This window comes from Euprymna scolopes, chromosome 9, assembly GCF_053919585.1.
Source record: "Euprymna scolopes isolate OS-2025 chromosome 9, ASM5391958v1, whole genome shotgun sequence".
NCBI classification, from domain to species: Eukaryota; Metazoa; Mollusca; class Cephalopoda; order Sepiida; family Sepiolidae; genus Euprymna; species Euprymna scolopes.
In genome coordinates, this window is record NC_136490.1 from 34709920 (window position 1) to 34725414 (window position 15495).

Below are 15495 nucleotides of genomic sequence, written 5' to 3' on the forward strand. Positions count from 1 at the left end.
CAATTGTCTCATGACGACAGCTTCTAAGGTTGAGCTTAAGGAACAATAAGTCATATAATATGAAGAAATAAGGTCCAGGTAAAACTTTGGCCGATCTTTATATTGTCAGGCTGATGTATGCAGTCTTACAACCGACTTATCATAGCGTCCTGGTAACTGAATTTATGCATTCATGATCTGGAAGTTTCATCTCTCTGGTGCAGATATTGACGGCGTGAGACTAAGAAAGCAACTGCTGCCATGGACGTGCATCAGAAGCAGAGATGGGTCATTGAATTCTTCGCTAAAGTGTATTGAAGATGATGGTAACTATGTAGAAAAACAAATTCTGGAGCACAAAAGGTCGCTTGTTTTAATGGTACTACTTCCGTCTTTGTAGCTCTTCAACTTTTTGAGTTAATAAAAATAGGAGGCTTTACTTTTAGAACGACATTTGTAGTAACCATAGATAATAACATTTGCATTATTCCTGTAAATCTCCACGAGTCCGCTTTACTCATAAAAACCAGGAGTTGTATAAAAATAGCTCTGTGATATTTCACTATTTGATCACTAGATTTTCTCAGGTTCTTACTTTTTTTTTTTTTTTTTTTTAATTTTGTTTAGACTAATTCAACAAAGGTAACTGATTTTATTATAATCTTTCTCTTGTTTTTCACACAGACTATTTAAAGCCACACTTTATAGTGTATCTCATCTCCATATCCTAATAAATAAATATAAGCAGTTTTTTTTTTCTTATGCTTAATTGAATTTATTGTTGAGCTGTAACGTTTGTTTAGTTAAGGATTTAGTTCAAAAACTATGAGTGAGGTAAGTGGCAATATTTTTCAAATTTCTCTCTTTTTAACACTAATAATAGATAATTAAAAGGATCTTACCTTAACACTTGATTCCTCAAAAGCGTATTATATGTACATGTTTATACATATGTATGCAATGTAGTACTGGTAGTAGTGGGGGGGGGATCAAAACAATAATAGATAGAGGTGTTTAAAAAAAAAAAAAAGTGGTAGTAGGCACGCAGGCTTGAACCCGTAACACGAAGGAGAAAACAATGTGACGTCTTAGCCATTGTCTCCATCGCCCAACCATAAGTTTAGAACATTGAAATTAAGCATAATTAATTGCAAAGAAGACGATGACTTGCTAAAATGTCGGCAAAAAAACAGATCCCTCCTTGTACAAAACTGCTCAGTTGAGGGTTAAGGAATGAATGTTTATGGCCAATTTTTTTTATATTTGTCGTCCGAAGAATGGAGCTTTAAAATGATACCAATTTCGTCAGGATTCGTCGCCTCTGTCAAAAGTTTTTGCGAGACATACAAAGACACACACACACACACACACACACACACACACACACACACACACACACACACACACACACACACACACACACACACATTTTGCTTTTTATGTATTAGATTGTTTTTTTATTTGATTTGATTTTTGTAGTCAAAGACGTCCAATTTTCAGTGACTTGACTAATAAAGCAATGAATTTTCTCAGATTCTGACCTCACAGATCTGTTCTGAAACAAAGAAGGCATAAACGAGGAAAAAAGGAAATGAAGAATATGTGATTAAAAATTACTCTCAAAATTTTAATTTTGAAGTTATTGTTCTTCACCAATGTTGTGGTTTCTTAATTAGAAAAAAAATGAAAGAAAAATCATGAAATAGAAATTAATCACAAAACTAATTTTAAGTTAAAAATAAAAATTTTGATTCAAGCAAACCATTTAATTTTATATTGCATAGGTTATTTTCTGTGATTAATATGGTTCTTGTCATTTTAGTCATGCAATTTTGATCTATGGTAATGGGTTCACAAAACGACCTCCATGAAAATTTATGATTGCTTTATTTGTGTCTGATAATTTATTTTTTGTCCCAACTTTTAATGGTATTTGATTAACTTGGTTTCCTACCAACATTTTAAATACAATTAGAAGTTAAAGAACTTTTATTTGCATCTAATATATATATATATATATATATATATATATATATTATAGATAAGTAATCCGTGAACACATGTTTCACTATATCTATGGCTCATAGATATAGTGATATAGATATAGGCTCGATATTGCAACCATAGTCTGTGGTTGGGTGCGGTATCACTATGCAACGAAATTCTTTTGAGTTTTGGTTACTTTTCTAATTATATTTGGTATGAGTTACTTTCCCTGGGAGTTTAGGAAGAATTGTTTCCCTTATAACTGAACAGTTGCCCCACAATTTAGAGAAGTCTATTAATACATGTATGCACATATTAATTATTATGGATAAAATAGTTATCCACTGACACATGTTTCACCGTATCTACGACTCCTCAATGCAGTATAGATATTGCGAAACACATGTCTGACACACACACACACACACAGACACACACACACACACACGCGGCTTGAAGAAGAATAGATTCAGATATGACAGTTAAAAATAAAAGCAGTTTTGTTTAATTCTCTAATACTTATCGTAAAGTAATAATAAAAGTAGCAATGAAAAAATAAAATAACTTTAACAATTAACGCATGACTGAATCTCTATGGCCAATGATTGGCAGTGATGTCAGTAAGTTCTGAAGTGAAGTCGTATACAAGGTTGACTGCTAGTAGTCGACACCTTTGCTACAGTTCAGGGCACTACTTTCCCTGATGGAATCCATGAAGAAAGGAGTCTAATATTTAAGAGGCCCAACACTTATATGATCTGCTTTAAGTATATTTTGATCACCATGATTTTGGATATATTTTTATTTTCTTCTTTGATTAATTTTGACTGGTCTGCAGATACCAATTGATTTTTCTTTTTCTTTCTTTTTTTTCTGGTTAGGATTAAAGTGTAGTATCTGTTTTGTTATGGAAAAATCATTTTAAACTGGAACAATTTTTATTTTTGTTTCAATCAAGATGGCCACTTTGGTGATTTTCTCCACATTAAAGACCGACCTTGTGTCCTTACTAAATAGGGACTTAAAAAAATATTTTTATAGGCTTTTTATCATTTTTTTTTTGTTATTAAACAAGTTAGACATTCATATCTTTCCTTAAAATCCAGAATGTTTTTGCTATTTATTAGATTGGTGTAAAAGTTTTTGCTAATTTAAAATTTCATCTTGAAAATGAAAAACAGTTTTTGAAAATCTTTATTAATAACAATAATGATCTTTGCTCTCTATAACTTAATTTCATCTGTCAAAGAGTTTATAAATGCCTCACCTTTAAAAGTCTTCAGGTTTTGATGTGAAATATAAATCCAACTCTTGTTCAATATTCTCGTGGTGTTAACCTAAGACCCTCTAAATGGTTTTGTAATCCTTGAAATGTGATAATCCAAAGGAGCTAGATCAGAAGAATATGCACGATGGAGCAAGATTTCCTAACTAAATTCTCCTACCAGATCTTTGATCATTAGCGCTGTGTATGGATGGAACAATTTTTCAAATTTCTATTTTATTAAAAGGAAAAATACCTGGAAAATATTTATAGGATTTAAATTTCATTATTATTTCTTTTGTCTTTTTTGTCTATTTTTTTTTTTTTTTTTAATTATTTTAGACTATATAACTAATAAATTTCTATTTTGAACTTTATATATTAAATTTCTTAAACATCTATTATATAAAGGGCAAAATGGGCACGAGCGTTTGTGCATGTCTACGGAAGGCATTTTGCATCGGGCTTCTCGTGTCGGTTAGATTTCGCATACTTCCCAGATCGTAATATCTCAGATTTGCAAACGGACATCGTCTCTATCTTTTTTTTTTTTTTTTTTTTTTGATTGAGTTAAACAAAATTCCCACCGTGCAGTCATCTCGGCTGTTTGTTTGGCTTTTTCGTATAAATAAAGTGAAACTATAGTTTGGGTAGTATCTGTTCTGTAATTAGTCCTTGGTCAATGTAGGGGAAACCCTTCATACTGAAACAATTACTATTTATTTGGATACTGCCAGAATGCTCCCTTTTTGGGAGAGCTGGTTTCCTCCCACATTAAAAACGACCTTGTTTCTAATTTGCTTTCGTGGGAGCTTTAAAAGCAACACCATTTCTGTAAGTCATTTTTTTTTTTTTTTTTTTTTTTTTTTTGCCTACGTTAAATTTGAACGCTTTAGACTTTCCGTCGCATCATGTAGTAGCGGTAAGACGTCAGATTTTCTTTCACTTTATCATCTTTGTGTTACGGGTTCGAGCCTGCCTACCTACTACCGCCTTTTTTTAAATTTTTTTTCTCAACACACACCTACAAACACCCGGGCAATGCCAGGCACCCAGGCTAGTTTTATCTAAAGAAAAAAAAATTCAGGATACAATATTAATATCATAATAGATGCAGTCATTAAGGATGATTGAGGTGCCATACAGAATAATTCATTTCAGTGAACTCTTCCGGCAATGAAGAAGGTGGAGAGAGTTGCTTAGTTATGCCCATCGAATTGAATAATACTGTGTGATTAAATGCCTATTTGAATGTGAGCTAGGTGTGATTAGAAATTCAAGATTACAGTAAACGGCTTGTTGGTTTCTGCTAGAGTAATGAAAATCTGAGTAAATAAAAACTAATGTTTCTGAAAAGTTGGCTGTGTGTGTTTATAGATACGCATTTTAAAATGGGATTACAGAATGGTCACATTTTTAAAAATATATTTGAGAAATTTCTGGAACATTAATCAGAGAATGCATCGTTGGCGGATAAAGTTTTTCCCCTTTTGGATACAATATAAAAATGCCTAAAATTATGTGCATACATATGGCTCTGCACAGACGTCCAGTTTAATAAGTGCAAATGCATATTTTTGAGCCAATCAGAAACTCTGTGAAATTAAGTTCTTATTGGAGATTCACTTGGAAGCGTCAAGTGTATATAAGTGCAAAAATATAACTTATCTTTAGTTCAGTTATGGCTTTTCTGTCCTATGAATATTTCATAGCACTTAGTTGTCACCTAAACCTTCTTTCAGCTAATTGTTGGAACTCATTCTGACGTCTTTTCTATTCACCAAAGCCTTTATTGCCTTTCAGAAGCTCTCTGAATTTCTTTTGTTTTGTAAACAAGTGTTTTTTATTTTCAGCCGTTGTAAGACACCTGTTTATATATATATATATATAGAGAGAGAGAGAGAGAAAGAGAGGGAATAAGTTAAGATATTGAAAACATTCAGATTAAAAAAGGAAAAGTCAATGTTATCTTTTTACATTTGTATAATGCCGACTTTTTCTCCTCTTCTGACGAGAAGCATGTAGCTTCGAAATCTCATGGCCTAAAGAGATTTCTCCCTTAATCCTCTTTCTGTCGCCCCTATTGATGTGATAATGTAACAAAGTTCCTATGTAATTTGAATCTTTATCCTAACTTATTCTTGTGTTTGCTCCTCTTAACCGGGTAATTTTCTTTTTATCTAAATAGGTTTTTCTTACCATTGAGAATTTATTTTTCAGCTTAATTTTATAACTATATTAATAACACTCTTTTGTAAATACATGCTTTTCTTGCTTTGTATTTTCGTACAAGATTTCTCTCATTCTCTCCTATGCACCTGTCCTCCAAACATCCAATAATCGGTTAAATCTGAAGAAATACAATCAAAATAATCATATGTATCAATGAAGAAAAGAAACGCGTTTGAAAATAATTTTTCTTTTTCTTTTTTTAATGCATTAAATTATAACAGTATTTTACAAAATTTATTTTAAACATCAATAATCAAAGAATAATAAATTAATTTCAATAATTCTTATTAAATTGCTTCCACATAACGGCACATTTTTTTTAGGTGCAAAGATATGGTGCTAAAATATGAATGAAAAATATTAATTTATATGAAACATTAAAAAGTTTTAAACTATTTCAAAGAAAGTTATTTTGTCTACATGAAAACGATTAATTTACATTCCAAAATCTTGAGATGGATTGTAAAACCGGCAGTGTTAATTAAAAAAAAAAAATTGTCAGTTTAGACAATTGGACAATTAAGTGTAATTCATAAATGTTGACCAATGACCAACTTTAAAAAAATATTGAAACAAAAGATTTATGTTCTATATTATACTAGCATGCTATCTGGCGTTGCCCGGTCGTAAAATATGCATAAATATGATATTTTAATTAATGCAGATTTCTTATTTATTATAAAGAGAAATAGCATAGGTATTAAACGTAACGTTAAATTCCTTAAAAAAAAAAAAAGAGACATGTGCATACCAGTATTATGTTTTTTCTAAACAGTTCACTTCTAGTAAGCATATATATATATATATATATATATATATATATATATATATATATATATATATATGAGCTGAAATTGAAATCAAAACCTAAAGACAGTGAATTCAGTACGATAACCATTAAGCCAGATTGACAGGTTATTTAAAGTGTTTTCAAACCTACTTCTTTGTAACATAAGTCATCTGTCACATAAACGATTCACGCATGGGCATTCATGAAACAGTTGACAGATAAAAATCCAATGGTCCCCACCCACGTACCAATTTTTCAATTTTTACCCCATTTGTAGCCCCCCCCCCTTTTTTTTTCTTTTTTCGGATAAAAACCGCTTAAAAAGTTTTCCACATGTCTGAATACCTTATATACTAAATTTCAAGTATGTAGGTCAAAAATTCGTTGAGGTTGAGAAGTATCCTCTCTCTCTCTCTCTCTCTTTCTTTCTCTCCCTATCTCTCTCACACACATTCTCACTTTTATAGATATATGGATTTAATGCTATTTACTGTTTTTATTTTCCTTGTAAACGTTTCAGAGGTGCATAAAACTTATTAAGAATGGGCATAAAAAATGGTAAATTATGTGATCTGTGTTTATGGTAGGAAAGGAGTCTCTAACGTTGGACACTTTAACATTTCATCGGTAGCATCTCTTCGCATATTTTTGTTTTTCTTTTTCTACTAACTGCTATGTTTATGACAATATTTTCATTTTGATTATTTCCTTTTTTTTTTTCTTACTGATTAAACACGTTCTTTAATGAGTATTCATGAAATAAATTTTCTCAGTATTTTATAATTTTAGCTTTTGATTTATTTTGTTCAATAAATGAGTATAGAACAGGAACATCTGATAAAATAAGATTTTATTTATTTATTCTTTTAAATATCAAAACCTGTCAGACTAGGTATGACTAACAGGTTTTATTCTTTGAACATTCCTTCCGAAAGTGACAATCGACAAGTTTTTTTTAACATGCAATGTTAACAGTTCTGTCTTGGCTATTTTATTGCTTTCACTAAAACGTTCAGCAAAGGTATGAACATATGTGTTCTCCCTCCACTATGTGTTAAATAGTAGAGTCGACTAGTCTTTAAGGCAACCAATAAAGGAAAACCTTGAAATAACACTGCGTTTTTTGTGAGGCCCAACCACTCCTCTCAACCTCATAAAAAAAAAATCGTTATGAAAAGCAAGAGAATTGCTTGGAGACATGTTCACCAACCTTTAGTTGTAAAAAAAAAAAGACCTCAAAATGTAGAAGGACTTGTTTTAAGTTATGACCTACAATGTGACAGAAATGTCAAAAAATGATTCATAACCACTTTCTTCTGGTTATCTTTTCAAGTTAAATAGAAAAAATGTTTTTCTTTTGCAAACATTTTCTATTTAATGATTTATTAAAATCCATTTATTTTATGCATACATTGAATAAAAAAAAAAATTGCAGGGTAATTTGATAAGGAAGAAAGTAATTGCCTTGATGAATGGGGGTTCAAATTCCTCTAGACATTAATAAATATTTATTTTTTTATGAGAGTGCGCATACTTTAAAATAAGTGACAGATTTTCTTTTCATTGCTTTCGACCTAGACCAAAACTTTTATGTAATGACTTGAAAAAGAAAAAAAGGAAAAGACATTTATGAATGTTAATGTTTCAAGTTAGTTGATTCTGACGCTTTTGCTTTTGTTGTTGTTGCTAAACATTTGTTCATTTAATTAGACAATTCTATTGTTGACATTCGTTTCCCTGATATCTTTCTAGTTAGAATCCTTTCTAGAAAGACATTGGGTACTATGGAAGGGACTACATGAAGATTGCCAGCATCCCTAAATAAGTGTTCCTGTGGAATGAACTGGGTTCAAACTTGATCCACCCAGGTTGTTAATCAATTGCCATTTGAAAGATTAACAAAATTCAGTTTGAATATTTTTTCTCTAGTTATTTTAAACACGAGAAATGCAACTTTTCAAAACTACAATTTGAACATTAAGTTTTCAATTAGTGTTATTCAAAATCAAAACATTTGTTTGTGTCACTCGCACAATTATTTCATAGTTTAATTAATCAGCATTGTATCAGTAAAATAACTCGTGTGAAATTAATGCAATTTTGACAATCAGATGTGCCGCGTCATTGCAAAACCTTTTATTATTGTTATATACATATCACGTGCACTTGCTCTTTAAATTGTATGAGAATATAACTAAATTTTTTTTTCTTGATTAGTTGACAAATTCAATCCTAGATCACAGAAGATGGGAAAAGATGTTGATTATTAAATATATATATATATATATATATATATATATATAATTTTACAAAGCAATTTTATGTCTTTAGGACTGCCTGGCGTTACCAAAGGCATAAAAATTAGTGGTGGGACGATTAATCGGAATCGTTAATCGTAAGAATCGTGTATTTTGGGAGGTATCGGAATCGCATCGTTAAAAAATACCTTAATTTTCCGATTCCTTCATTACGATTCTTTTAGTCTGATGTTGAAAAAAAGAAAAAAGTTTCCTGATATTTCTAACCGCAAGAGAGAAATGTAGCATGTTATAAAAAGAAACCAAAGAAATTCATTATCAACAGGGCAATGCTTAGTGCCCCTCCCTTACAAGGTTCATTCATTCAGATCTATTGTAATCAAAACTACAAAAGAGATAACTTGAAAAGAAGTATGCAGGGCTCTACATTGCGAGTAAAAATAAAAAAAACGCTTATCTTTTTGGCGATTGTTTTTTTTTTACTGACAAATCTTCTAATACTGAATGAAAATGCTTTTTCAACTTTTATTTTCTTAAAATAAAACGAGCAAAGTCAAATTATTTAAACAGTAAAAGGTTTAATAGAACAATATACTTTTTTTTCTTTTTTTAAAAGAAGGCTTTTGAAAGAAATATCTCTAAAATGAAATTGATCACGTTGTATTATTTCGCAAAGTTTTGACAGTAGTCGGCTTCTTTTGAAGTTTCAAAAAATCGACCCCATACCTATCTCTTCCAAACCTAAAGTTATTAAATAACCCCTTCGTTAATTTAAGGGTAATTAATTCAATTCAGTCAAGTTTTTTTTTTTAATTTCATTGAAATAAAATCCATTATTTTTTTTTTCTCCAGAAAGATAAAACCCTGAATTTTATTATATTAAAAGCAGAATAATATAATCTTTTTTCTAGAATTTTAAATTGAAAATTAAAAGTGTTTTGCGCAGTTTTTTGCCGAACGAAAAAGAAATTAATATATATATTTTTAAAAGGTTTTGTAATCAATTAATTTTTATGTTTAAATAATATTTACGATTAATTAAATAATTTCATTTTAAAAAGTATTTATAAATAGAATTTTACTTAAGACTTATAGTTTAGCAATATTGAACCGCATCAACCATGTGTGAATGGAACACAGTCAACCAAAAAAAAATTCAAAAGAAAATGCATATTTGCATTTTATTATGTAAACTTTTCTACATTGGTTTCAAAAATTTAATTCTATAAGTTTTTTTTGTTAACTACTGGTTGGTACAATTTACCGCCCCATCCTTTTATATTTTTTTCTTTTTGTCTTTTTTAGCGGATTATTTTCAATTAATTATCCAAATAAGTGACTAGCTTTAAAACAAAATTTAATAGTAAATTATTTGTTTACAGATAAACTGAATTTTCTAATATGGCCTCAAAGTCCAAAAAAAGTCTTGCATGGAAACTTTTTGAAGTTGATGAAGATGATGAGTTGAAAGCCATTTGCAAAGTCTGTCAAATTAAAATATCGCGAGGAACAAAACCATCTAACATGACCACAACCAACATGTTAAAACATTTAACTATGAAGCATCCAAATAAATTGGAGGAGCAAAATAAAAAAGAAAAGGAACAAAAAATTACCAACTAGTCACTCAGAGCAGTTTTATTAGTGAGGTTCGAAATCGCAGTGTCTTTTTTTTTTTTTTTGCCTACGTTACCATCTAGGTGTCACCAATTTTTTTTAACCCTCCTTAACTTCAAAGAGTAAATACAATATATACAACTAAAAAAATAATTTTTAAAAATGCTGATTCTATTCATGAAAAATTCTTTTAACTAGAAATTAAAACTTAGGTAAAGATAGCTGACTGACAGCAACAGGAGCACTGGTTAACTACTGAACCACGTGGAAAGGTGTGGGGGGGGGAGGAAAAAAAGGAAATTAAATGATGATAATAAATTATGATAACCGTTTTTGAAAGGCACTAAACTCCTAAAATTTACTTATTATGAGGACCAAAATAATGAATCGTGTGTATTTATTCTCTAATTTTCTTGTTTTTGTTCTGTTATATAAATTCTATTTCATTTGTTTTTTTTCTCTGAAGAATAAATTCTATTTTCTTTGAGTTTTTTTTTCTGTATTCCAATTAAGTAAAATAAATTTTCTCTAAAATAAATTTTGCTAATTTTTCCGTTTAGTTTACTGTATAATAATTTTATTTAAACCAAAACACGACGGTGTAGACATAAAATCTCTCTTCCAAAGTTAGGGAACATATTTGGGAACTACCGACCATAAGTATAAAACTACCTTGTATATTTCAAAACAATAATTCCCTAGGAATCGGAATCGTACTTGGTATCGGAATCGTTAATCAATATTTTCCTGGAATCGGAATCGGAATCGTATAAAAATTAGGAATCGTCCCAACACTAATAAAAATCCAAATAGAAAAGGTTAAAAAGTGTGTGCAAGGTCTTTATGAAAACTCTCTCCCCGCCCCTGGGCAAAACCTGGATCAAAATCACCCCACCCCACCCCACCCCACCCCACTCCAAGAATGAAGTTTTTTTTTTTTAATTTTTTTTATTTATAGTTATTTATCCAGGAAAATTCTGATCAAGAATATACTAACTTTTGGGGTGTTTGTTTTATATTTTTTAAATTTTAGTTGAACATGCAAACACGCATGCACACATACGTTTCTCTTTTATATAAGAGAAGATGTAGCGCACATATCCATTTTCATAATGGTTTTTTAGGTGAGTTAGATGTTTATGAATTACAAAGTTATTTTATATGTTTTTGTTTAAATTTTAGATCTTCAGTCTCCAGGGATTATTTTTACTGTGCAAGAGCTGTAAAGTATCCTGGCTATTGCTTCTGGGTAAACAAATGTTCTCTGTGGAATCCATTAGGTGTCTGACTGAAAGCAATTTTGATGTTTCCTACTCTGAATTATCCTATGTCGAATTTGTCATGTGTGAAGCATGTTTGTAAAAGATGTAATCCGAGCACTTTTAGCGATTGCCCTTGGGCATTTTTTATACACATTACAAATACAATGTTTACGGGGAATGGCATTCTTTTGTAAATAGATGGGAAATGATCTGAAATTAATTGCTATTTGTGGTAGGAAAACATTTCCGTCTGTGCCTGTCGCACTGATAATGGTTCTTCTATCGGATTTGATTGACCGCTAAACTTGCTCCATTATACAATCCTGAAAGACTTATTTAAATGAGTAGAACGTTTCTGTAGTTTTAGAAATAAGTTGAGCTATTATTGAAATAAGAAAGGTTTAAAAAGAACTTATATTCCTAAAATATATTATACACCTAGAAATGCGTTAACCATCATCTCTATAAGAGGCTGACGAATGTGTCATTTCAGATGTAAGCATGACAAAATGATAAAAAATGCTGTGCATTCTATTTTTTCAGGGTAGTTATAAAGAGTCTTCTTATAACCACCTGCTACTAGCTTTGTGTCTTACCAACTTACTTAACAAGCTGAGATGCAAGTGTAGTATCTTTTATATCCTCGGTCAGTGAAAAAGAAATCCTCCTAGACTAAGGTAATTTTTATTTTTATCTCTAACTCTGCACTTATGAAAAGATAACTTCTTATTTATTTATCTTTCCACGAGGGCAAAGTTAAAACATAAGGTGGGGAATATCCAGCTCCCTAAAAAGGGCACTCTGGATCGAGATTAAAATAAAAATTGCCTTAGTCTTAGTAATTTAAGAAAATAATGATTAAATAAATTACTAGCAGGCCACCCAGCGTTGCTCGGTCGTTAAATATGCTTAAATATGGTATTTAAATTTATGAAGATTTTGTATTCATTATTATAGAGTCAATTCTCTATTGATTATTATATTATCCTAATATATAGTGATTTCAAGTTTAAAAATAAATATAACTTTTGTGCCATCGGCTAGAATCGAGACCAAAACATTTAATCTTCAGCAGTATTCGCTACAATATGATCCAAGGACACATAGATATCAAAACTTAAAAAATTAACACATAATGTAAATGTATATTTGCATATGCATAAAGGGTAAATATTAAGTTGACCTATGTCTGCCAAGTTCTAAATTTTCAATTTAGACCCCTTAGCTATTTTACTGAATCAAATTTGTTACACAAGTCTGAATCCCTTATATATCAAATTTCAAGTCTGTACATAGGGGTAAATCAGAACAAAAAAGGAAACTTCAGGATTTAAAAAAAAAAAAAATAAATAAATGGTTTGGTGGCATGTGGACTCTAACTTGGAGCCTTGAGGCCTATAGACTGAGCCTGAACATCTGCACTACTGCTACAATGTTAATGTAAGAGCGATTAAAGTGAGTCAAGTCAAGGAGGTTTGATTGGCAGGTGGACGCTTAATGAGGTCATCGCGGGGGCAGTTTTTTGGCTTTTGTTTACTTTGTTTCACTGCGGGAGGGGGGGATCGTTTTTTCATTTACTGTGGGGCAGTTTGGGCTTCCCCAAGATGATAGGAGGGGGGGAGCAGCTCCCCATTGAAAGGGGATTGTCCAAATTGAATAGCAATTGTCTGATATAAGGAAAAGACCGCATTGATCAAAGCTGATTGCTTTTGGACGTGCCCGGCGTTTGGGAACAATGCAACAACCTTCGTATTAGTTTCGCTTTTATTATACGAAAAAGGCGAATCTACATGCGCCGATCGAAAAATGTTGAATATTTAGCTTTTGAAAGTCGGGCAAATAAAATACACACGCGACCCCCGTTCATAACTCGTAGATATTATGATTTCGACGTGATATAAAATGTTTTAAAAATGAGCGACGGTCTCGAGAAAACCCCACAAAAAATCCTTTTGCGGACATACACAAAAAGCAAACATACATACACACATTTTAGCTTTTATATATATAGACTAGCTGGCAGCCCAGTGTTGCCCGGTTGTACAATATGCTTAAACATATTTTAATTTATGCAGATTGCGTATGTATTATTATAGAATCATTCCTCTATTGATTATTATGTATTACAAGGAATAATTTGCCCGGTGGACTAATTCTCAAAAAAGAAAAAATAATAGTAATGTCGTTCATCAGATTCCATCTATGTTTGTTTACAATATCACGTCAGCTGATATTGCCCTGGAAAATTTACTTCTGATTAATGTTTAGTTTTAAAAGATGCAAATGAAGAAATGATTTGTGGCAACTTTAAATGGTACCTCTTTTATTGTAAATTGAACTCATTAAGAAGAAAAATATAAAATAAAATGGTACACCCGAGTTTGAACAGGGGATCATTCAATATGTAGTTGAATGCTCTACTACTTGTATTATCTCTCTTGGCTGGTGTAATGTAAAATATTCCCATGTAAAAATTCTTTTTTATCTATAAAGGGAGAAAAGCTATATTTAAGGTAAGATTTTTTCGATTTTCGATACTTATCGGATTAATTTCTGTACAAAACATATCTAAGAACACTGCCAGACATATAAATTAATTTGTGTGAAATTTGCAAAAGATAGGCTCAGCCGTTTCAGAACATATGAGGAAGGAACACACACACAGTGACTTTATATAATAGTAAAGATAGAGAGATACAGATAAAATGATATAGCCCTGCTTGTACTGAGATTTGAACTCCCAACATTCTAATTGTTTCTTTTCCTATACAAGATAAGATTCGACGCCCAGATGGTCCATAGTTTTATAATCATTAAGATTTCCAACATATGAACTCTCCAATGCTCATCTATATGAGATTTTGGTATATTTCCGTTCTGCATAGAACTCACAAAGATCGTGCCTCATGTGTGTTACCAGCATTTGCAGTTTTATCTAAACTAGATGAATTCGTTTGTACACAATTCCGTTTGATTAACTCTTCAGTTGGATAATCTTTAGAATACAATTTTGAATTATTAACACAGACGAAATTTAAAATCTTGATCCCTCAAAATGATACCAAAATCATCTTGGTTGATTAGGAAACAATATGCATAAATCACGCACCTTGTCTGATGACACAATGACTATCGAACGACTACGCGTGGAGTGTGATGGAGACTATAACACATCTGCAGATGTTAAGTCTGTCACTTCATTTACCGTTGCTGCATTTAATTCATCTGCGTGTCTTTCTGCTGATCTTTAATAATCTCTTAATTCTGTTATTTAAATTACATTATGCAAAGCTGATTTGAATTTCTTTTTTGTGATAATGTATTATAACATGAGTGGCTTCGTTCTTTCATTCCCTACATGTTTAGCTTTGTTCTTTCATTCCCTACATGTTTAGCTTTGTTCTTTCATTCCCTACATGTTTAGCTTTGTTCTTTCATTCCCTACATGTTTAGCTTTGTTCTTTCATTCCCTACATGTTTAGCTTTGTTCTTTCATTCCCTACATGTTTAGCTTTGTTCTTTCTTTCATTCCCTACATGTTTAGCTTTGTTGTTTCTTTCACTCCCTACATGTTTAGTTTCCGTATTTCTTTCTATATTTCTTCTTTAAGATACCGACATAATTGCTTTAGAATGCTGGAAGCGGTATAACTGAATGTTCATACACGCCATAAACAATAGAGAATGGTATGCATCTTCGCTATATAATAAACGTTAGAAGCATGTAAATCTGAATTCATTTTCCTTTATTATGAATCATATTTCATTTAATTTATTTCCAATATTCTTGTCATTCATAGTCAAATTATGAAAAACTTGTTTTGGGATTTTTTTTAGAATGTGTGCTAATTTGAATTATTTGAACGATTATTATTAACAAGATGAAAATAGTTTCAAATAATGGAACTGAAAAACTTGAAAAATTAAGTCTGACTTTCTTTATACTATATATGCTGTAAAAATGTGTACTATAAGTTTAAACAATGCTTTTTTATTTCAGTAATCTGTAATTTGTAAACCCTCAGAATCATTAATCAGAATTAAATGAAAGTAGAAAGCATTACTTTTGGAACGCACATTGTAGTAAATGAAATCTTTGTTGCTTAAG

The 15495-nt window shown here is 31.0% G+C and overlaps 1 protein-coding gene across 1 annotated transcript in view; it reads left to right on the forward strand.

Annotated features, from left to right (window-relative positions):
• Positions 1-789: 789 nt before the first annotated feature.
• The window catches only part of LOC145284498 (cAMP-dependent protein kinase regulatory subunit), a 611528-nt gene continuing 596822 nt past the window's right edge, over positions 790-15495 (forward strand). Inside the window, exon 1 of the mRNA XM_080133376.1 lies at positions 790-813. Within this exon, the coding sequence (XP_079989502.1) occupies positions 805-813 (9 nt within the window). The 5' untranslated portion in view covers positions 790-804. The remainder of the gene's footprint in view (positions 814-15495) is intronic.